The 24,019-nt window shown below is 39.0% G+C and overlaps 1 protein-coding gene across 1 annotated transcript; it reads left to right on the top strand.

The window, feature by feature from the left end:
- The first annotated feature begins 1,426 nt into the window (after positions 1-1,426).
- Positions 1,427-19,784, top strand: LOC148010541 (telomere repeat-binding factor 1-like). Its single transcript, XM_087671374.1, has 6 exons — positions 1,427-2,073; positions 2,821-3,014; positions 4,416-4,500; positions 4,586-4,669; positions 18,835-19,189; positions 19,327-19,784. Exons 1-6 carry the CDS (start codon positions 1,924-1,926, stop codon positions 19,371-19,373), a joined length of 915 nt encoding a protein of 304 aa, XP_087527500.1. The 5' UTR covers positions 1,427-1,923; the 3' UTR covers positions 19,374-19,784.
- The last annotated feature ends 4,235 nt before the right edge of the window (positions 19,785-24,019 follow it).

Below are 24,019 nucleotides of genomic sequence, written 5' to 3' on the forward strand. Positions count from 1 at the left end.
CATTCACCTAAATTAGATTTAAGTGTACATACCTCTGCTCCATTGCTCACAATTATGAGAAGGTGTGATTGATGCACCCTAATTAAGCATGAAAAATCCATGAACTCACAATGCTCACAATATCAAGGGATGTGCAATGAATTGGTTTTTTAAATTATAAATGAATCCAAAGGGGCCAACACATAAAAACATTGGACATACCCCTTATATTGAACCTCTACAAAAGCCACATGGGCTAGAATAGGCCAAGTATGGGAGTGAAGATAGGTGCTTGATAATGCAAGCTATGCTCCAATACATAATTGGATTTGTCAATAAATAAGTGAACCATGCTTACAAGTGCAATTGAGTTTTTGAAGTGAGACAATATATATTGGTGGGGTTTAGACATTTCAAGAAGCAACTGAAAGAGAAGAAATCTTGAATACATTAAGGAATGTAAAAGAAAGTAATAAATCTTTCAATTTAAGAATGAAAGAATCTATTTACATCTACACATTAAAACCTCAAAGTTATTGCAAGCAAATTTAGAGAGAAACCCACAATGCACAACCCATCGTTCAAAATGTTCATTTTTAAAAGACAAATGAAGCATGTCAACACTAATCACAACGCTACTTGATGAGATCAATAGTCAAACAAAGGCAATCTTAAATGTATGCAATGTAAAAATTACATGGCGCAACGAACAGAATCTGAGATAGAGATAGAGAGTACACAACAAATAAGAGGAGACTAAAATTTTTATTTAGCTCCAAACAATTGATACAAAGATGGCTCTATCCACCTATGTGCTTCCACTGTGAAGCTTAGATGGCAATCTAGACAAAAGATAGGTGAAGAGCTTAAGGCTAGCTGGAACAACTCTGACTGGGTGAAAGATAGATGATTGATGTTTGGCAATTGTGAGCAACTTTGCCTAATGGAGGATATTGGAAACGTAGGCAAATGTAGGAGGGGCTCTACTTGACGCTTGCTTGAGTTAGAGGCACATGCCAAATTGTGTTGCTTTGATGGTTAGAAAAGTGGAGAGGGACATAGGTGGGTGCACAGGATTGGCTGCTGAAGATCTACATGACCCTACTTGTTGATACATGGGAGTGCATAGGATAGGGTTTGTGTTTCTTGCTCTAGTTGCTAAAGTGATGGAGCCCATTGCTAGTTCGGAGGAACTTAGCTAGAATGCTGCATGAAATACCGCATGTGCCCAGGGTATGAGAGAACTATCTACAATATCAAGTTGTGTCTAAGACTCGTGATTATCTAGAATTATCTGCAAGCCCTAATAATGATAAGTGTCAACATTTGTTATTCATTAAGACTAGTGATTATCTAGAATTATTTGCAAGCCCTAATAATGATGACAAGTGCCAATATTTGTTCCAAACCCTAATAATGAGAGGTATCCACGAAATTACCAATCAAGACTTTTCAAAGGTCTAACTAGCGCAGGATTCTGATATCCAACATGCATCGTACAATCTTTTTCTTGTCGCGGGATAAGCCACCTACTCCATCCTATCATGGCGTGCATGTCAAAGAGGGTATCGTTAGGGTTTAAGGAAGATACCGAAAACAACAGAAGATTTTAGGTATTAAGGAAAGCGCAGAGAACAACAGAACATCTCACTGAAAAGACAGTCTCGATCATAAACAGCGCTGCACAGTGCTCATCGTAAGTTGGTTGCAGTAAGATAATGATGACGATAAGTTGGCCGTAGTTACGATGATGATGATCACCTGGCCGTAGTCCCGATAATGATGATAATCTGGCCGGTCATGCCATGAAGCAAGGAGATTGGGGCATCCAAGCTTGGAATCCGAGAGCTTCAACAAGTCATGGCAGAGAGCAATGTCTAACAGCTGCGGTTATTGGGAACACGCTCTTCCTTGTATGATGCCCGCAGCTTGAAGAAAGATAGGATGGGGGCCCCCAAGCAGAAATGGACGCAGGAAGAGGAGGCCGCGCTGAGATCAGGGGTAGAGAAGCATGGGCTGGGGAAATGGCGTGCCATTCAGAAAGACCCAGAGTTTGCCTTTTGCTTGGCCACACGTTCAAACGTGGATCTTAAAGTAAGAAGAGATTGCAGTTTGCTGGCTTTCGAAGTGTGTGAGTAATTTCAAAGCAATTTGCCACTTTCTCAACTGAGGAAATTGGTATTGTAGTGACCATTTGTTGATCTCGGCTTTAGCTGAGGTCTCTATCTTACTGGCCACAGGGTAAGTAGGAACCCATTCACGAGAGGCTGAGACAAATTTCCACTACAATTCCCATATTCTGGATAATGTCAACATCACAATCTTCCTGTGAAGGAGGGACCACATACCTAGCTATGTGCAGGGGGGGTACCTGTTGACACAAGCTTCTGCAAGGGAGGGACCACATACCTAGCTAGGTGCAGTTAGCCCGCCCTCCCCCTCCCACCCCACAAAACCACCCACACCGGCCGCCCCCCCCACCCCCCCCCTCAAACTGCACCTAAGTAGGTATGCAGTGCGTCCTAAAGCAAAAGCTCATAATGTTTAACACCAAAGGGAAAAACAAGGGAAAAGTGTCCCTTTTCCCACGGGCCACATGGGAAAAGGTCAAGAACTTCTTGTGATTCCATGCAAGAATCAGTTGATATCCTCTTGACACTACATCTTTTAATGCCTTTCCTCCAAGAAGAAAAATGTGTTTTTTGGTGGTTTGTTGAACATTCCACTAAGAAAATTCCAGTGATGGCTGTGTTCAGCTCTAACTATCAATCTAGTTTGTCTAGATCAAGTAGACACAGGATAATCTGTAAGAATATTCGTTTTCTTGCCTATTTTGATCAGGACAAATGGAGGAACATGAATGGTGGTTTAGTTGGACATCTGAAGCCTGTGAAGTATGCAATTGCTAAGACAAGAGATGAATGCGTGTCTCCTATGCCGTCGGTTACTATCTCAGGAGAATCATCTATGGAAGATTCTGACAGTGCTCTGGATGCTTTAATTGCGGTAGACAGTCCAAAGTCATTGGATTCTAGGTGGAGTTACTGTGCTCTCAATCATTCTGCTTCTGGTCTTCTGTGTTTTTACATGCATGCTGCTTCTTGGACAAGCATTTGGTTTTTATTTCAGATATTAGCTGAATGCTAACAGGACTGCGCACTGTAAGCTTCAATTAACCTTTGTGGCACGGCTAATTTAAAGCAAGCTGTACAATCCTTAAAACCAAAGTTCAGATCACCACATAATTGCAGTTAATAGCTCTCTACATTACACAGTGTCTTTGGAAACCCCTTAAGGTATTCCATCGCAGCTTCAAAGGAGGGTTTCTTGGTCTGTATGGTGCTCCTTGACTAAAACTGCAGGTTTGGAGATGTTTATGTTGATATTGATGCACCTTATTGCATGATGCATCACCAACTACACAGTGAATGCCATACCACAAAAAGAGCAGAACCTTTATGCCCTTATTGATCAAATAGCTCGAGCACGATCTTCATGCCCTAACGTACTGTAGTTGTCCTGGAGGCTATGATTGTCAATGTGGAACCAGGAATCACCCTTACAATAGCTCAAGAATCATTAGTGTCTACGAGACAGTTGGATCCATAAGGAACAAAGGAAACTGGCCAGAGTGCGACAGGGCAACAAGTTTTGCAGAATAGGTGATTGTTCTAGCCTTTGGTTGTTTGGTGATGGTGCCAGTAGCCTAGACTGGGAGGTTGTGAGTTTCTTCCATCTTGTTCTCTCGTGCAAGTTACTGGGATGTGTGAAGCATAAATAAGGATTGCCATATTATGGATAGAGAGGGTGGAAGGAGCACAGAGATAATAAATACAAACTATCATCTATTACTTCAAATAGACCACAACTTATATATCAGCATCATGGTTTTATGCATGATGTTCATCTTGTAGACAATCTCCTCCTTGGTGACATTTTTCAAAATGTAAAGACATTCTGGTCAAGATCTACAAATTGGCAGAGCCATTGGGTTACTTTAAGCCTGCCATGTATTGATGCTAAGCTAAGGATGCACAAAGTGGGTTGGCTGTTATTTGCTGGCAAGTTCAAAGTAATTCTGACTTGTTTTCTTATATTATCGTAGGGAAATACAGATAGCTGTATGCATAGCAAGTGCACACCCACATTCTGTTGTATGTTTTAGTAGGACAGTCAAATGAGAGTCCATCTGTTGTGAAGGCTACATGCTTATATTGAGAGTCCTCAGATTTCAAACCATATTTACTATGTTAAACTGATCTGTCTGGTTGATTGTGTATTATTAGTTATCATGTTGCCTTTTCTCCAAAGCTCTGCTAACCATTTAGACTGTTATATCTCAAGTCCAATGGATGCTTTTTCAGTTATTGAGTACTTTGTTAGGCAGGAGCTTCACCCTCAATGTTCTGATGGACTCTGTATGATACTCTTCTCAGGTATACAGATATAATAGTTGATGCAGTTTCACAGCTTACCAGTGCAGGTGGCTGTAATAGTACACAGATTGCTTCATTTATTGAGGTCTTCAAATTTGATCTGAAATTGGTGTGCTAAAGTTTTTTACTAGAAGGACATCTGTCTAACATACACTGAGGGTAAATTTCAGGCTCACCATCTTGTACCTGACAACTTCAGAAGGCTATTAAAGTCAAAATTGAGAGAGATGGTCAATCAAGGCAAGCTCTTTAAGGTTAGTAAGCTTTTAGATAAAACATTAGAGCTTATTTGCAATGTCATACTGGGTTTTCACATTGCATGATAAAACAGCTCCCTGTGCATGTCTTTGTGAGTAAATTATTGTTCATTTTTGTATAATGCAATCTTCTTGGTTTCAAATTGTAATCAGTATCCACCATTTACTGTCCAAAATAACTTCTTGTGCATGTAGTGATGGTACTGACTAGGGCTGGTTAGACATTTGCATGTGCCATTATGCATCATTTTGTAAGTGGTTCTCTTGGTCTCGTAGATTTGCAGCATGTATAAGGTCACCCTATTTGGCACTTCTACCTTGATTGATTAATTATTCATTGTTGAAACCTGCAATTTCAGGCTGAAAACATGTGTTAAGCCTTGTAAATATGGATTTTGGTCACCTTGAGTTTTGGGCTTCAACACCCTCAATACAACTTAGCTCTTTGATTCAAACTCTCTTGGGACAGCCATTGGATGTACATATTGCAACTAACATGTCTTGAACTCGATGCATGATAAGGTGCTTGTGCTTGTTATGTGTCTAGAGCAGACCTTGGCATGAGATAGAGCTTCATATGATTAGAGGTCTTTGTCAAAGTTGTGTCCATCTTATCGTCATGTCTTTAGAATTTGAAGACTACTTTGGTAGATATCATTGACGAAAAATGCTTCATGAGCATCACGAGGACGTGAAATTTTAAGATGCTTTAATCTTTTCGATAACATCTGATTAAGTTATTAATCAAATATGCAAGGTTGTTTAGCACATGTGGTGCACATGGCAATTATTTCATGGTAACAGGCCAAGGATTTCGAGGATGCAATGGGTGTCAAAGGAAAAAGTTATAGTAAGTTATGCTTGACAGGTAACTAGGTGGTACTTGGTGTCAGATTTTGGCCTAGACCAATTTTTTAACTACTAATGTCAGTGGTAACATTAGATACTAGGCATTAATTAATTAACTGATGCTGGTCTAGGGGTCAATAATTGCTTAGGGATACTTGGAAAACAAATTGGACTAGACAATTTAATTATTGGCTGGCGAAAATTTTTGAGCACTAGAATAATTATTCAATTAATTTTCAAAATTAATATTTTGAAAAGTAACTTAATAAGTTGGATAATGTTAGAAAATGGGATTAGAAGGTTGCCACTTCGCAAAGCTTGCCCACGCAAGTGGAAAAATTGTTTCTAGGGATTAGTGGAGTCTACTCTAGTCATTATGAGAGAGAAGAAAGTTGTTAGAGAGCAAAAAGAGGTTGCCGATGTGATTTGCTGCCACCAAGGATTAATCCTACAGCATGTGACAGCAATTTGGAGACTTCTAAGAGCAGGTGATAGCAGCCCAAGGTTCTTCTAGTACAAGTGATAGCATATAGGAGGGGGCAATAGTCCTTTTGGCAGTCCTAAGTCATAGGTGATAGTTTCCATGGCTGTTTGAGTAGGGCAACAATTATTTTTCAATGTTTCTCGTGATGAAACTTTGAAATTTCTCTCTATAGCATTCTATCTCATCCCCTGGCGATCTCTCAAGTTATCTCAACATTTTTCAGCAATTTGAGCCAAGTCAATCTCTCTTGTAAACCCTAATTTACAGTAGAAATTAGAATTTTGATAGCTGTCTTGGGATGCGTGCTCAAAATTGAGAGCCTAAGACTTCAATTCCAGCTGTTGAAATTGAGAAATCTCAGGGAGATTCAAAAGGTCAGCCAACCAAAATTAGATTTGGGGCTAAATTTGTCTTTCAAGGAGCAAGGTGAAGGCCAATCCCCAAGCAAACCAAGGGGCAAATTGAGTTGGAGCCTTGCTGGTTAGTTTTTATAGCAAGAAGCACTTGGATTAGCGAAGGAGGTTAGAGGATCTCAGTTGCACTTTATCCATTTGCAATAAAAGTCAAAGAAATATCATAAGGGGTGCCAATTTTGGGGCCAACAGGGTGTCCAATATCGAAGATTAAAGTGGTAAAGTGTGCATTTTCAGTTTACGTGAATTTTATGCTACTGTAATTAGTCTTAAATTAGGTTATCACCACCCTATTCGAAAAAGAAGGTTGGTTTTATGGTTCTATTACCCGGAAACCATCAATTCCCTTGAATTGGTGGGCTTGAGGTACTTGATTGAAGGTCAAAAGCTTTGCTCTAGTGTTGAAATTTTATTCCGCTGAGCATTACAACAATAATGTCCTAAGATAGTGAGATGGAATCAAGCAAGGATGATGCCTCTCAACTTGAAAATTCACAAAATGTTGGGAAAAATGCAATGGCAACTTCAGTTCGGGCTTAGTCATGTTCAGGAGAGCAGCGGTTTGGAGCATTGTCTGATGCTTAACGGGGAGGTAGCACTTCCTCTCCTCCAGTTGTGGTTCGTAGGTAGTGGATCTCAGATGTATTCAGCATGCATATCCATGTATATATACATACATACACACATACACATACACATACACATATATACACACGTGTGTATATGTGCACACATACACACACATATGAGATCATTATAGGGATGCATCCAATGGGTTTCTAGCAATAGTTTTGGATTGTATCTTAGATTTATATCATGTTTATGCTGGTCGAAAATTTTCAGCAAGATTTGGGGCTTATAGCATAGCTAGACAATAGTGGCCAATGTTGTGTTTGTGATGCCTTATGGAAATTCCAATGCAGTATGCTTTTCTTTTGGCACAAAGCAGTGTAATCGAGGACGATTGCCAGGATTTTAAGGGGGAGGTCTATCATAGGGACGTTAAATCTTCATGATACTTTTATCTTGCTGATAACATTTGATTAAGTTATTATTCAAATCTGCAAGGTAGTTTAGCACATGTGATGCACATGACAGTTATTTCATGGTAATAGCCCAAGGACACTAAGGATGTAGTGAATGTTGAAGGAAAAAATTATAATCTCTCGGAAAATGAATAGTTTGTTGGTCTCAAAACTAGCATCCCCTGCGGTATTTTTTAATCTTTTATTACAAATAGATAGAGTACAATTGAGATTCTCTAATCTTCTCTGCTAATCCAAGTGCCACTTATTGTCAAAGCTGATCAACAAGTCTCCAAACCAAAATTTCCTTTGGTTTTTGCTCGAGGATTAGCCTTGACCCTGCTCCTTGAAAGACAAATTCAGCCCCAAATCTGATATTGATTGGTTGGCCTCTTGAATCTCCTTGCAAATCCTCGATTTTAGTTGCGAGAATTCAAGTCTTAGGCCCTCAATTCTGAGCATGCATCCCGACGTGGCTGTTAAATCCTTTTTTTTGCTGTAAATTAGGGTGTACAATAGAGATTTTCAAATATCTCCAACTTTAATGACTCAAATGGTTGGATTGTGCCGACATAACTTGAGAGATGGTTGGGGGATGAGAGAACATGTTGTAAAGAGAGAAATTTTAGAGTTTCATTGCAAGAAATGCTAAAAAAACTGTTGTTGCCTTGCTCACACAGCCATGGAAACTGTCACCTACAACTTATGACCTCTAGAAAGATAGTTGCCATCTCTTGTACGTGTCACTTGCTCCTAGAGGGCTCCAAACTGTGCTACATGTGCTGTAGGAATGGTCCTTAGTGGTTGCAAATCACATTAGCAGCATCTCCTTGCTCTCTAACAGTTTGCTTTTCTCTCACAATGGCTGGAATAGACTTCCATTAACCCCCAAAAACATTTTTCCCATTTGCATGGGCAAGTTTTGTCAACTGGCAGCCTTCTAATCTTGTTTTCCAACATTATTCAGCTTATTAAATTAATTTTCAAAGGATTAATTCTAAAAATTAATTTAATTATTCTTTTAGTACTCAAAAAAGCAATTCCACCAGTCAATAATTAAATTGGCTAGGCCAATTTGTCTTTGATGTATCCTCAAGCAATTATTGATCCTTAGATTGACATTAATTAATTAATTAATTAATTAATGCCTAGTTTCTAATGTCACCACTGACATTAGTGGCAAATCAATTGGTCTAAGTACAAATCTGACACCAAGTACCACCTAGATTCCATTAGGTATAACTCACTATAACATTTGTTTTTGGCACCAACTGATATTTTAGGATCTTGGGTCCCATATTGTGAAATAATTAACTTGCACCTCACATGTGCAAGTTGCGTTAGTACATTTGATTAACTTTTAATCAAATACTAAGCAAAGCAATAAAATTTCATGTCCTGATATGCACCTTCTCTACCTCCCCCCTTGGGGCGTCCAATAAAATTTTTTGATTACTTTTGAATGTTGAGACTTTAGGTGTTCATGAAATATGTGAACAATGAGTGTGTAACTATGTGACATTGTAATTTGTGATTATGATGCTATAAAATTTGATTTTCTATGCTAGTTTGAAGTCACAAGTTTTAAAGATGAAATATGCGTGTAATATTTTATTTTTTAGGCTTTGAAAGATAAAATTAGAGCCACGTATAGTTCACCCCTTGGGGCTGAACTGTACTCCAATCATACTTCTATACCCTTATGCATATGTTGTATGGAAATGTATGGAAAAAAATTATGGATGAATCATTTGCATAAGGAATAAATGGCAAAAAGATATAAAGAAGCTTAATTATCTAGTTCAAGCCATGTACCTCTAGTTCTCGTCTGGTTTTCTCTTTGTTTTCCTTAGCATTTCTTATGGAGCTATTTGAGTGGATTTGGAGCTGTTTTGGGCTTTGGTGCCTTTTTGGTTTGATTTGTGGCATTCAAGAGAGATCTGTTGTGACTGATTTTATCAAAGAATCTAGTGTCGGATATTTTGCTCTTCTTGTGCCTTTGTGGAATCATAGTTCCTTTTCTCATGTGTGGTATTCTTGGTCTTGGATCCTAAGAGCAGTTGGGGATTGTATGCATGGAAGATGGCAAACATCTTAATATTCTTCGTGATGTGAAGTTCACAATTAGGTTAGTCTTAAGGTTTCTAGTGTGAACTGAGCTAAAGTTATAAGTTGTGTCACCACTCCTAGAGTTAAGAGTCAATTATCTCTAGTTGAGTTAGAGCTAGGTCTACCTTAGACCTATCCTGTATCTTTCATTCTCATTCTTTTAGTTCAGCAAGTGCACTCTACCCTTTTGCTTCAGCACACTCTCATTGTCTCTCTTCTCTCCTCCATAGCTAGTTGTCATTTTCCAACATTTGGTATCAGAGCTGGTTCTATGCGCAGATTTCGTTCAGCCACCGTCAGCTAGTGCCGCCCCCCCTAAGGTCTTGTTGCTGTCAGCTAGCTCTTAGCTTCAGGAAGAGAAGGACAAGCTACTGCTGTTTTCAGCTTGTGCGCAGCCCTACGCGCATTCCTATGCATAGTTCTGCACGCAACTCAAGGAGCTATTGTTTTGGAGGAGCTGTTGCTGTTTTCAGCTTTGCCCCTTATTTTCTCACCTTTGCTCGCTATATTCTCAACTTTGCTTGCGATTTTTTGCAAACCCTAAAAAGTGCAGAAACCATAATTTTCAGATTTGGTTTTTTTTCCAAAATTTCTGTAATTTCCCATCCATTTTGGCCATCTCTCTCCGAATCTTAGCTTGTGCCACCCAAAATTTGGGGCATTTGTCAATTTTCGCTCTCGAAGTTCAAATTGACAACCAATTCGAAGAAATTTCACAATTTCTGTGCATTCTCGCGAAAAATTTTGGGGCTTTCGCTCAATTTGCAGTCCCACGTGTGTGTGAATCTTCATTGGAAACGCCGTCATTACACAATTTCATCAAGATTTGTGCAAGAAATTTGGGGCTTTTTATCCTAGAGGTTCTGACACACATCATGAGGTAGATTCTAGCTGCTGTTCGCTTTGGGACGCACCCCAAGGTGACATTACTGCAGAAATTCAAGCTGTAAGGTACAAGTTTCTTCAATTTCTTTGAAATTTTAGGAAGAAATTTAGGGCTTTTGCTCGATACGCATTCCAAGGTAGCAAACAAATGGTACAATAGTATTTAATTGTTGTTATAGTTAGATTGAGCAAATTCAGTAAATTTTGGTAAGAATCGGCATTAAGTTGTTATAATTTGTACTTTTGAGGTGTGGTATAGCAGTGGATTTCTGTTATTTCTTGGCTGAGTGCTAATTTGATTCAAATTGGGTATAATTTGGCATTTGTGTGACAATTTGGTACTTGTTGCATAATCTTGAGGGGATTTTTGATACTTTGAGGAGTACAATCCATACATCGTAGAGAAGTATTTGGTTGCATATTTTTGTTTATTATTGATAGCATGGCATGTTAAGGGACTAATGATCAGAGCAACATCCTTGGTGCTCTCACTCGAGAGGAAAAACTTGATGGATCAAACTACCCATGTGGAGTTTTATGGTCTGCAACCTTTTTGTAGTGAAGGACTTGTGGGACTATGTTATAGGTGATTTGCAGTGACTTGGAGGTCTTGCATCTCAAACACCTTAGCGTAATACTAGAGGACATGTTGCTGGTGCTGCTGCCCCTCCTCCTCCTCCTACCAAGGATTAGAAGAGATGGGACTTAAAAGATGTACATGCACTTTCTTTGATTGTCTAGTCCGTAAAAAGATCCATCATTCTACACATCCGGTCTTGTAAGACCTCAAAATCAGCATGGGATGTACTTGAGCGTATGTTTGTAGCACGTAATGAGGCCAAAATATCTTATTTCGGTAGAGAGTTGGCCAATGTGAATATGGATGAGGGTGATAGCATGACAGATCACCTTATTCACATACAAGATTTGTGTGAGAAGCTACTCAATGTGGATGAAATCATTCAAGATGTTGAATTGGTAAACATCACATTGAACTATCTTCCAGAGTCATATCTTGGTTTCCACACCTCTTTGATGTTGTCTTTTGGGGGGGGGGGGGGGGGGAGGAGAACAGTAGCCCCTTCCATTTGTGGAGTTGGAAGGCCTCTTGTTGCAAGAGGAATAGACTTGGAAGAATGTTGCGTTCAAGAGATGTGGCTATGCTTTCCAAGTTCAAAGGTAAAGAAAAAGTCCAGCAAAATGCAAAAAAAAGTCTAAAAAGAAGGGGAAATGTCATTATTGCAAGAAGCTAGGTCACTAAAGCAATGAATGCCGTAAGAGATTAGCCAAAGAGGAGAAAAAAGACTTTGGTTTGGCTGTCCAAGAGACATCAGCTAATAAATCTATTGATGGTGATGCTTCAACCAACTTTGTGGAGGAGGACTATGACTTGTAGTTATGATTCTTCAATGGTTGATTAAGCATTTAATGCTGCTGAAATGTAGCAAATATGGTATTTTAATAGTGGAACTTCAAAGCACATTACTTCTAGGCAGTGTTTAGGGTTCCTCTTTGCATTCAACCCTACTGGGAAGCGTGTTACATGCGTGAACATCAGCAATTATGATGTTTGTGGCATTGAGATAGTCACTATTACTGTTGCAGATGGTTTTGACTTCATGCTTCTAGATGACTTGCTTGTGCTTGACATTACAAAGAACTTGTCGTCTATCTCTGCTTTTAACAAGCATAGCTTTCAGGTCATCTTTGAGGATGACAAATGCATTCTCAAAGACAGGGAGATGGATTATGCACTCAGGCTATCTGGAACCTTGTGTAAGGGTTTGTTTTTGTTGAATACCTATGATGCATAGTCTCATGATGCTTTGGCAATCACTACTCTATCACCCTCTATGCAGAATGGGGAGCTCTGGCATGCTTGCTATGGACATTGCTTCTTTCTAAGCCGTTCATGCATTCTACACATTGGCACTGCAAGGGGGTGTTAGAATTTGCCAATTCTATGGGCATTGCTCAATGTTTTAGTCCTTATTTCTTAGCATGAACACAACTAAAGTTATAAGTTGTGTCACCACTCTTAGAGTTAGAGTTAGAGTTAGTTAACTCTAGTTTAGTCAGAGCTGGGTCTATCTTAGACCTATCTTGTATCTTTCATTCTCATTCTTTCAGTTCAAGAAGTATACTCTACCCTTTTGCTTCGGCGTACTCTCATTCTCTCTCTTCTCTCCTCCATAGTTGGTTGTCATTTTCCAATAAGGAACACATGGTTGCTCTTCGATTAGCTCTGTTTGGAGCAACATCCTTTGGGTGCATATAGCAAATGCTATTATTGAGGTGGGGTTTCTCATGGCATATACACATTTCAGGCTTCTTAGTGGCATGTTTTGAATTCTACATAGAGAATTGAATGCATCGAGTCAATTTCATTCTTTGCTGGATATTATGAAAGCTTCTATTGAGGAAGTGGGATTCCACATGGCAATACACATTTTAGGCTGCTTGGTGGCATGTTTTGAATTCTACTTAGAGTATTAAATGCCCTAAGTCAGTTTTGTTGTCACACTTGATCTCTTCTTGGCAAGGCCTATTGCCTTTTATTTGATGGTGCTCATTGAGTAGAGACAAAATGGAAATTCCTTGTGGGCTGAAGTATTGGCTATTTCTAGATTGCAGTATTAGCCAAATAAATCAACATTGAGAAAGATAGTGAATAGAATGGAAAGATTAGGTCTAATGATGGTGGGGGATTTTGTTTTTATTCACGAGTCAAGACTTTGACTTTATTCTTTTCAATGTCCAGAACAATATACTTTTGCATACCTAGAGGCCATTGATTGATGTGGTCAAAGTTGGAAGAGAAAATTGGGCAGCATATTCCTCTTCTTGACTTTGAGAACTTCGGTTCTTGGCAATATTGGAGTTTCCTCCACTCTGATGATTTTCTGTAGTTCTCAGCAAATGTAATATACCATAAGGTGATGGAAGATAAAAGATGGGTTATTGAAAAGGCTAAAAGGTATGGCCATGTAGAGACGGCCACAAAAAAATAACGCTATAAATTGCTCTAGTTATGGAAGTTCAAGACCCCATATGAGGGCACGTTTTTGGTGGAGATTCTTATTGGAGGCTTTCTACTAGTGATATGCTGTGGATGATCCGAGTTTGCTGGTGGCCATTGTGTATTTTGCCCTACATGTGGAAATCACTTCTCATCTTTTTGTTTCCTGCCTAGTGTATAGACAAATTTGGGATTTTTTATTTCTAGGGTTTGGACTTCAATTGTTGGTTATGGAGCTCGTTTTTATAACCAATAGGCTATAGTGGATGAAACTCCATGGAGAGAGAGAGAGAGAGAGAGAGAAAACTCTTGTTTACGAAAAAAAAAGAGAGAGAACTCTTGCAAGCACCACAAATTGAAAGATAGATTGACGATGATAGATGAGATATGTGTTATGAAAGTACAAGTGATAGGGCTTGAATATATAGACTAAGGTATTCACCTACACCTTTGACCCTTATTTAACGCTAAGTGGTGTAAAAGGTGTTAATACATAAACACACACTTTTACACACTAATATTTGTTCACATACGGGGATAAATAAATTTACAAAGCCCCCTTCGGATCATGGGTGACTGAACTTGTGACACAATACACATGTAAGAGAGATACAACACGAGATAGGTCATCACATGGTCTATTGATAAGCTTAGGGGCTTGATGTAAGATATCGTTCAAAGGTGCGTGTGCTTGGCTCTCAGAGGCTGATCAAAAGCCAATGTGGCTCAAAGGCATCGAACACATGAACAGAGGTAAAATACGTGAGTATAGCTTTCGGGCTCAACTGAGAAGTCCCATGGAAAGTGGTTATAATCTCCCTAGAAACATAGCTCATTTGTAAATCAAAAGGAAAGAAAATAAAAAGAAATACAATTTATTTTGGATTGAAATCTGGGTAGAGGGCCCCACTCAATTATTTAATAAGTGATGGAAAGGTTTTAGCACATGTATAAGCATGGCTAGTGTCTAATTCGGACCCCCCCCCCCACACACACACACACACACACACAAAATTAATGTTTCTTTAAAAATATTTTTATTTTTTTAATTTTTGAAATATTTTATAAAAATAAAAAATCCCCCTTGATATTGATGTTGAGGACATTGTGACCAGTGTCGATCACTTGCGACAGCATCACCAAGCATTGGATGCTTGGCTTATCATTTTATGCCCAATATCAAAGGTGAGCTCTCGGGCAGTCTTGAATGCTTTGTTGGAGGCCTCAATTTGATGGCGGAGGACTCTAGTGTGAACAACCCTAAATTTTAGTCATGAAATTTGAAGAAATTTCGAAGAAAATCAAAAAGCCCCAAATGCTTGTAAATTGCTTTTTTTTCAAGCAAAGATTTAAGCTTGTGAAAATGAAATTAAACTAAACTTAACCTTGAGAATTGAAAGAATTATATGTTGGGGTAGTTAGGTTGAATGACTCAATGGATGATGGCAAAGACTTGACGATGTGGCGTGCAAAGAAACGACACTTGGTAAAGGTTGCAGGCAGCAATGAAGAATGTGGTGGTTGTCTGATGCAGCTGGGGTCAACAAGATAGACACGTGAATGGCGAGGGAGATGGATCCAAGCGAGTAGTTGGAGGGCCTCGTCAGGCATGTGCGCAGTGATGGGCTTGTTGGGATAAAGGCCTGTTTAACCTTCCGTGTATAGTACACACACATTATTTAGCTGTACATATGAATGCACCCTTACGTGTCCTAAGTATAAATACATTTTATTCTTTGTGTACCAACACATTGTTGCTATGCTCATTCGAATCATACTTCACTCCTCTCTCACTCTCACCAGTAGTCACATTCTCACTTTCGAACTTCTATTGCATCCAGCTAAGCTCCAACAGGGCTAGATTGTCATGGCCGTGTGATGGGTCAGCTGAGATACCTTGAATAGGGTGCCATGGGTGACAAGGCAAGATCAAGGACAATGCAGATAGATAGGGGTTGGATGGGTAGGCGTGTTTTTGACAGGTGACCCAAACATTGAAAGGCAGCAGGATTGTCATGAAGGACATGCTACATGATGGACGTGCAACAAGGCAGACTAGGGCTGCTAAGCACAACACTTTTCTTGCTCCTTTTCTTCTTCTTCTTCTTCTTCTTCTTCTCTTTTGTCTTCTTTTGTCTTTCTACTGCTAGAATTGCTGATCAATAGATCAAGAATGCATTGTGGCGAGATGCGGGCTTGGGCAACGATGAGTAGACATAGAGGTTGAAAGCTTAGGTGGCAGCATTGAAACCTTGCTGTGATACTACTCTTGGGTGTGGAGCTCTTGTGCGTGACCAGCAGGCTATGGTGGATGAAACTCCATATATATCTATATATATAAAGAGGGGAGAGAGAGAGAGAGAGAGAGAGAGAGAGAGAGAGAGAGAGAGAGAGAGAGAGAGAGCTCTTGCAAGTATGCACAAATTGAAAGATAGTTTGATAATGATAGATGAGATGTGTTATGAAAGTACAAGTGATAGGGCCTCAATATATAGGCTTAGGTATCCACCTACACCTTTGACCCTTATTTAATACTAGTGGTGTGAAAGGTGTTCACACCTAAACACACTTTTACGCACAATAATGTGTGTTCACACATGGGGATAAATAAATCTAACATCAATGGCATCCCAACGAATTACTAATCTCGCTCGGGTCTTGGGAGGATTACCCCAGATGGTTTGATTGCAGTGGCAACATTCTTATTTGTTTCATTTCTTGCATTGGATTGAACTTTTGCACATCTGGCATACTAGACATGCTTTTATCTTCAACTCAAGACTCTAGGATTCGCGGTCATATTGGTTGCATAAGAAGCTTATTGGTGTGGTGGGTAGCTTTTATGATATCAACATTGTGTTCATTTGCAATGTGGTTGCTTCATGGTTATGTTAAAAGTGGATGCATCAATAGAAGCCATCATAGTATATCCAACAATGTCCATCAAATAGAACGGTGGATACCGAAGCAATGGGTGCGCAAGCCACTACCAAGGTGCATCAACGAGAACCCGATGTTGATGTTGATCATACCGACTCTTGAAAATAGAGAAAAATCATAACATCTCTCTATGTTTGATAGCAATGGCTCTGAAATAGCACATGTGATCTTGTCATCGATGCCGCAATGCATAAATGACCATGGATTCCCTACCTTTGGCCAGTTGACAAAGAGTCTCCTCACGTGAACTTGGACTTAGAGCCAAGCCTACTCTTTGTCAATCAGCTCATCATGAACTTGGATGTTAATCCTAGCTCCAAGATTTGAAAACTTGCTAAACTTTGGTCGATGCATTAGGGAAACCCCTCTTTGGATCATGTGTACTTGTATACATGTATAGATGAGGCACAACTACCCCACCTCACCACCCTCTCACACTTCCTCTCTAGCATTGGAGAGTTGTAAGGGATGTCTTGCATCACTTCTATTAGCAAGATGGAAGGGAGGCCCCTACAACCATGGCTAGGGTTGCTTGGCAAGGGCCTAAACTTGGACCTGTAGATGAGGAAACTCGTCGAGAGAGTCGTTACTCATCGTCACCATCCATGTCTTCTCCTTCCATAAAGGTGCTAATGTCTTGCAGTGCTTTTGGAGATGTCTCTTCTTGCAACAATAATAGCACTGAGACTTATTTTTCTTTCTTATGTCACCCCTCTTTGAAATTGGAACATCTAGAGCACCAAGAGATAGCATCCTTAGCGAAACCTGAATCTCAACTTGGCAAGTCTCCAATGTAACGCTTGGAGATGAATAAACAATGTCTGCACGCTGGGCATAAGTAGGAGAAGCCAGAGGAGCCATGATAAGGGAGATATAGAAAAGATGAGTAGAGGCAATGGATCTTGAGGGATAGATGTGTGCCAAAAACACACTCACTAGAGGTTCAAGCAGAAAAGATAGCACATAGAGAAAGGATCAACAGTAACCAGGGTGTTGTTAAAGAACATGATGACTGAATACACAAGAACCCTCTCTAAAGCTGAGCGATGTAGCACACAAAAGTTGATCAGAAAAGAAAACACCTGCTGCAAAAACAGACAAATCACAGCTAGAAAAGGGCCAAACACAAAGTTGGCAGCCATGAGATAGTAAAATCAGCCTGAAAACACTGTTGCCCAGCCCTGCATAGAAGCAAAAAGGCAAAATGCAAATGCTGATCAGCAAAACACAAAGTGAGCAGGCATTAAATGCTGTTGTACGGCAGGAAAACAGGTCGCCTCAGCCTTGAAAACACAAAATGCAGATGCAGCTTGGGAAAACACAGAGCTTAGAGAGTCGGTAACAGGTCCCTAGCCATGAAACAGTCCCTAAAATAGTAAACGTAGATGGCAGGCTGCAAAATGCAGAGTATTACACCAGAAAACAGGCTGTTTTGGCACAGCAGATGGTTGCCCAGGCTGTAAACACAGTCGTAGCAGTGCAAAAAGTCCAATCAGCATCAGAAAACTCAAAATGCAGATCTGCAGCAGAAGAAATCAGCACTAGTACATCTCAGGTGGCTGGTCACTAGGTAGATGGAAAGCCCAACCTGAAATCTGGTACCATGTCAGAAGTGGATGCAGCAGTGGAAGCGTAGAAAACTACTGTAATAGATTGCCTAACACAAGAGTGAAGAGAAAAGAATAGTACAAAGAAAAGAACTCAGATTGAAATAGGTGCTAGGGAAATGGAGTCCATATACCAAGACATGAGATAGTACAAAAACAATGTGAGTCATTGGCTATATGGGCATTGGGGCTGGCTCCTTCTCTCCACCGGTCCTTGCTATGGAAGTATGCAAAGTGATACAATGAATGACATAGGAGGATGGAGTGCGTGAATAAAGAGGCTAGACATATGCGATTAATATGATCAGGTCGGCCAGCATTAAATGCCTAAATCACCATGAAAATGATAAATAAAAAATATCTAAAATATTTAATTGTGCCTAGCCCAATGGAACATGCACTGACATATCCAGTAACAGGTCAGAGATTATGTATTTGTTAACAGGTTAGAGATTATTTCACAACTTCAATCACTACTTGTTTCTAGTGGTGAATATGGCTTTCACATGCTGGCCAAATGGCAGGACCCATTGATCCTGTTTAGTTGCGAGATTTCATCCATCCTGTTTTATTTGCCAAGAAGCAATTTATTTGTAGATGTAAGTCAGGAAGAAGTATGTCAGCATCTTGTTTGGGGTGATTCAAAATTAGACTCTTGAACAGGGTATTCCAGTTTTGAAACATAGTAGTGGTTTAGGTTGAAAATTGCTTCCAACAATGTGTTTCTGAGTTACTAGTTTATTAAGTTGCTTGTTTCTGGTATTTGCTTTATATTGCCCAAAGTTTGCTAAGTACCATATCTTGCAACCTCTTCTTGATTCTGCTTTGCAGGAGAAGCAAAACTATACCTTAAACATTGTTCAGCCAGGTTCCCAATCTCAAGGTTATCCCAATAACATCAGGTGGATGAGAGAAGTGGTTAGGGATGGGGCAATAGATACTCCAACTGGGAGTGATTGTGACTTAATTGAGAAGAAACCCAGGTTGGATTTCGATATCACAAGAGTGAAGTTAAAAACAGCCATAGAGGCTGGACGGGCAGCTGCTTTAGCTGTTGCAGAAGCAGAAGCAGCATATATTGCAGCAGCGAAGGCAGTGGATGAGGCAGAAACTGCAGAAGCAGAAGCAGAAGCTGCTGAGATTGCCGCAGAAATTGCAGTTTTGGCTTCACGTCCGCACCGAAAAGGTAAAGTGAAGATGGTTTCATTTCTGCAATTAGCTGTAGGTGCTAGAAATGAGATTAACAAGTTTTATCTAGCATACTGCTATAAGTGATATGATCTGTGTCAAATATTATTTATGTCAAGAAATTTGTTGAAGCAGCTCGCAGGGCCTCATTCCATCTGGAAGAAGTTGGAGTTGCAGTCTAAAGAGATGCTGTTTGGATTGCTAATCTGTGGCAAGAGGAGCTTATCACATGAATGGCCTCAGGTGTACCAAAGTCTATGACAGCCCTCAAGGGGTCTGAGGCTGGAATGCATCTGCAAAATTAGGGCTGCACATCAATTGGAAGGAAAAAGATATGCCCTACATGTTGGGAATGGAATGGCAATTCCTGAAGGTCAAGTTACAGATAACAAATGTGGGCTTGTGCTCATAGAATGACATCATAACATGTCATGTGCATGACATTTCAGTTTTGACTGGAACGGTTCCAGAGTATTTGCTCAGGTGTCACGCGAAACATACACATCTGTTTGTTAAAAACACCATCCCAGTATCGTTTTGTAAGATTGCTAATTATGTTAGTTTAAAAGGCAATCCTGGCATGATTTCTACAATACTCCATCAGTTTTATACTTCAATGAGCCCTATGTGTGTAGACGTCTCTTAAAGTTTTGGTTTCATAAATCCAACCTAGCAAGTGGTTGCCTGCCATTCAACTAACACAATTTAGCTTGCTTAGGGAGTAGAATATCCATTTTCCTTCAAAGGGATGGGATGTGAGTAATTGGATTGCTAGGAACACAAACAAATAACAGCTAGAGGGCTAACTTCATCAAACTTTGCTAGATTGGTAGTTTGAAAGCTTTGATCAAATGACTTTATCAAGGCAAGATTGGAAAGCTTGTAATTGCCAAGTCCAGTGTGTAGCATGATCAAATCTTGCACCAGCTCACCTCCATGCAATAAATCCCTAAAACATGTGTTAGTGAGCCTTGCACTCTAGTCGGCTTTGTAGCCATGGAGAGGAGCTATGTATGCCTTGCACAAAGCTTCTTGAAGTATTGGTTTGATGGGCTTGTAAAAACGCTAAGTAAGAAGACTATGGTACATCGATCATTTAAGCAAATCTCCTTGTCTTTGAGTCCAACATCCTTTTGAGGGAGAGAGCTCTTGCATCTAGGGTCGGCCCTAACCTCTAGTGTGGTCAAACAACCCCTTGGTGAAGGGCTCCCGCCACTAACCTTGGGGAAGGTTTTTTGTGTAACTATATATCTGCCTATGAGGGCACAATAGCTTTTGTGCAAACACAATCAAGCAACCAACTTGTCAACGATAGCTAAGAAAACCATTTCTTCTCCATAACATCAACCCAAATAGTCACTTAGATACTCCAAAGTCAACTAACCAACTTATCCTTAGTTGGCAAAAATCATCTTGCTTTTAAAACAATAAGTCTTATCATTAACCCAATTTACTATCCTTTGAATACTTTGCTAAGTAGTTACAATCACATAAAAATTCCTCATCAATTAAATTATATGATTCAAGCAATTTGTGCTACTAATTCTACTAGTCTTGCTAGTCACATCTCAAGCCATTTTATAACATTACAAGCTTCCCTTTGATTGATGCAATAATTGACATGCACCACTTTCTAAATGTAAGTCCAATTTCCCAAAAGAGTTTCTTAGTCTTATAAACCCCTTCTAGAGATGCAATAATATTGTGAATACTCAAGTAACTTGAGTACATGGGTAGAAGCTGTTCGCAATCCAAGTTTCATTATTAGCTAAGTTAAGGACTAGATTAGCTAAGTTAAGGACTAGGCTAGTTCTTTCCAAGCATTCTGCTTTATTTAAACTATGATGATGAAGTTCACATTTGTAGGGTTGAAATGTACAACTTCTAGGATTGACCTTTATTCCTAATTCGAATTTAACATCAAGGTATTCTAATTGATAATCACAACCTTTCCTTTAAATAATTTAACAATTTATTATGCCCAATTTTTTTATTAAGTCACTGAATTAGTAGGAGAGACTCATGATGCTAGAAGATTAATTAGTCTCATGGTCCCTTGCTTACACTCAATTGGAGCACCGATGAAGTGAGTGCATAGTCAGCCTACTTAGTGATGAGGTTGGAGATCTCGTAGTTGCTGTTTGGGGGATGAGATCCATCAACATTAATTAGAGTGTCTTGCATTGGTACCCTCTCCCATATCACTATGTTCCATGGATTTTTGTCCCCCCGAGTGATGGAATCAATAGTAGAAACATGCATGTGCATCTCGAGACATCACATAACCAAGGTAGAAAACGGTGACATGTGATGTGTATTCCCCTAGTAAATCATGCATGACTTCCTAGGATTCAACCTTGTGACCTCCTTTTTGGCATTCTAAGTGCTTTTCTATTAAGATATAATTTCTTGTAAAAATTTATGGCCCCTTTTAAACCCAAAAAGTATTTTGAACACCCTTTAAACTTAGATGTTACATAACACTATCAATTTATGCTAGGATTGCCACTTTGCATGTGGATAGTATATATGTCACTTTGGAATGTGCTCATGCTTCTCGAGTGTCGATCCATCACTCTAAGGGATAGATCTTTGTGGAACATAGTGATGAGGTCATCATCTTTTCCTCCCTCTCTTGGTGGCACTCCATTTGTGAAGATGAAACACATAGAATTCAACATTAGAAGCACTAGGAGAAGGTAGCTTAACGGTGGGTTGCAATAGGATCATGGCACCACCTTGAGTTATAGTGGCTTGCCTTTGCTCATGATAGCTTTTGTATCTTCTTTATAAAATGCTTTGCAATGACAAACATAGCTATGTTGTTTCTCTTAGATTGGGTATTATGGCAAAAATCCTACAAGTTTGGAAGGGGATATGATAATGTGTTGATATTGATTGACAAGCTATATGCTTGCATGAGTTTAATGCTATAAGGTCGAAAGGCACATATGTAGTGACTTGAGGACACTCAAGTGCATATATAATGTGTCTAAAGGAGCAAATTCTAGACATCCCTACCTATATTGCATATCTCCAGCTATATAGTTGAGTTCAAGCAACTAGAATAGAGCCCCCTCCACGCATATCAAAGATCCACACTTCAAGCTAGTCTTAGATATTTGTTTGGTCAATGCTCATATATGTACATTTTGTGCACTTTGTAGAATAATTGAAAATTTTGTTCATCTTTACATAGAGTTTACTTGAAAGCTAAAACTCTTATCAACTAGACAAGATGCTATACCAAAGATCAAGCAAGTTTTATTTGCAATTGGTTCATATATGGAGGCAATGTTGTTATTAAACTAGATCCTTAAAAGACCAATGATGGAAATTGTGTCCCCAAAAAGCCATCTATTGGTGGGGTGGATATTAGAAGGTTCTTAGGCTTTCATGGAAAACTTGGCAATAAACTCTAGAAATGAGGGTTTAACTATCAAATACAAGCAATCGAAATCCCTACACAATGCAGATCTTGTTGATAATGGACATGGTCACAAAAGAAAAGCCAAAGTTTGAAAAATACTAGATAAAATATTTTTATTGTGATATAATTGATGATGTCAAAGGCTTCAAAAATAAATTTAACCTTTTCAAAAAGGCAATGATAGAAGCTTGGGGTAATCAACACATAACTCACTATATGATAAGAAGTTAGCATTGTTATGTTTCTTCATTATCTAACTCATATGAGATTTTTAAATAACTCTTTTTATTTTTTAATTGTGCAAGATATTATATAACCATGCTCCATATTTCATCAAATAATATGGAAGCCTATCTATTTGGTCACAACCCAAGGCATGCAAAAATCACAATATATATTAGATAAGAGAAAAATACCTCATACACACATTATTAGGAAATAATAAAATATTTCAAAAACACAAGATATGGAGAAGGAAGAGTCAAAGCAAAGAGTTTACTAGAGCTATTTCAGTAATTCTACAGAAAAATTTGACATAAATTTAAGCTTTATGATACAACCACATCATGTAATATATAATCTTTGGAAAAAACCATACAAACGATTATCTAGAAAAGGAAAGAGGGACATTTAAACTCTTGTGCAAAGTAGAGATTTTTAGAATGATTACAAGCTAACCAAAGAGAATGCAAAAGATGGGTTTCAAGAAACCCTTAACTCTTTAAGTTCCTTCAGTTTGATTCTAGGGTTGTAGAGGAATCTTTAGTTTCATCCCATTCAATAAGGCCTTTGTATTTCCAAAACTCTTGCTTTTTGTAGCATGGGAGAAGCTTCAAATCTTTTGCATCTCCTATATGAGAGAGTAAATAGGAGTCAAGAACTCCAAAGTGTTTGCCTCTAGACCTAGTGCAACTAGACATGTTGCCAAAAACCTTTATGGCTTCTTCCTTCTCCACCAAAACTCTCTTCAAGAATTCCCATGGAGCCCCAAGAGACACACCAAGGAAAAGGGAATTCTACTGCAAGAAAAGCTATATTGTAACATCAACAAGATTTTTATTCATTCTTTTGATGACCAAAACAAGGAAAACAACAAATCTTCACGCATCATCATAGTAGATATCTCCCACGGATTTGATAGAATCAACCATAATCTTCAACATCTTCACAAAATCCATCAATAGAACAAGGAACATAAAAGAATACACCATTTTCAAATGGAAATCAATCACATAGTATTCATCTTCAATGTCTTCATAGTTTTCTATCTCAATCTCTCATAGAAAAATACATTGTCTTCATAGATTTGACTATCTCTTGCATATGATCTCTCACACACTCATACACTCTCAATAATACATCATATCCTCACTAAAATACTCAATAATGACACTTAAT

The sequence above is a fragment of the Lygodium microphyllum genome, chromosome 29 (assembly GCF_053477565.2).
Source record: "Lygodium microphyllum isolate KBCC chromosome 29, Lygodium_microphyllum_v1.1.10, whole genome shotgun sequence".
Classification (NCBI taxonomy): domain Eukaryota; kingdom Viridiplantae; phylum Streptophyta; class Polypodiopsida; order Schizaeales; family Lygodiaceae; genus Lygodium; species Lygodium microphyllum.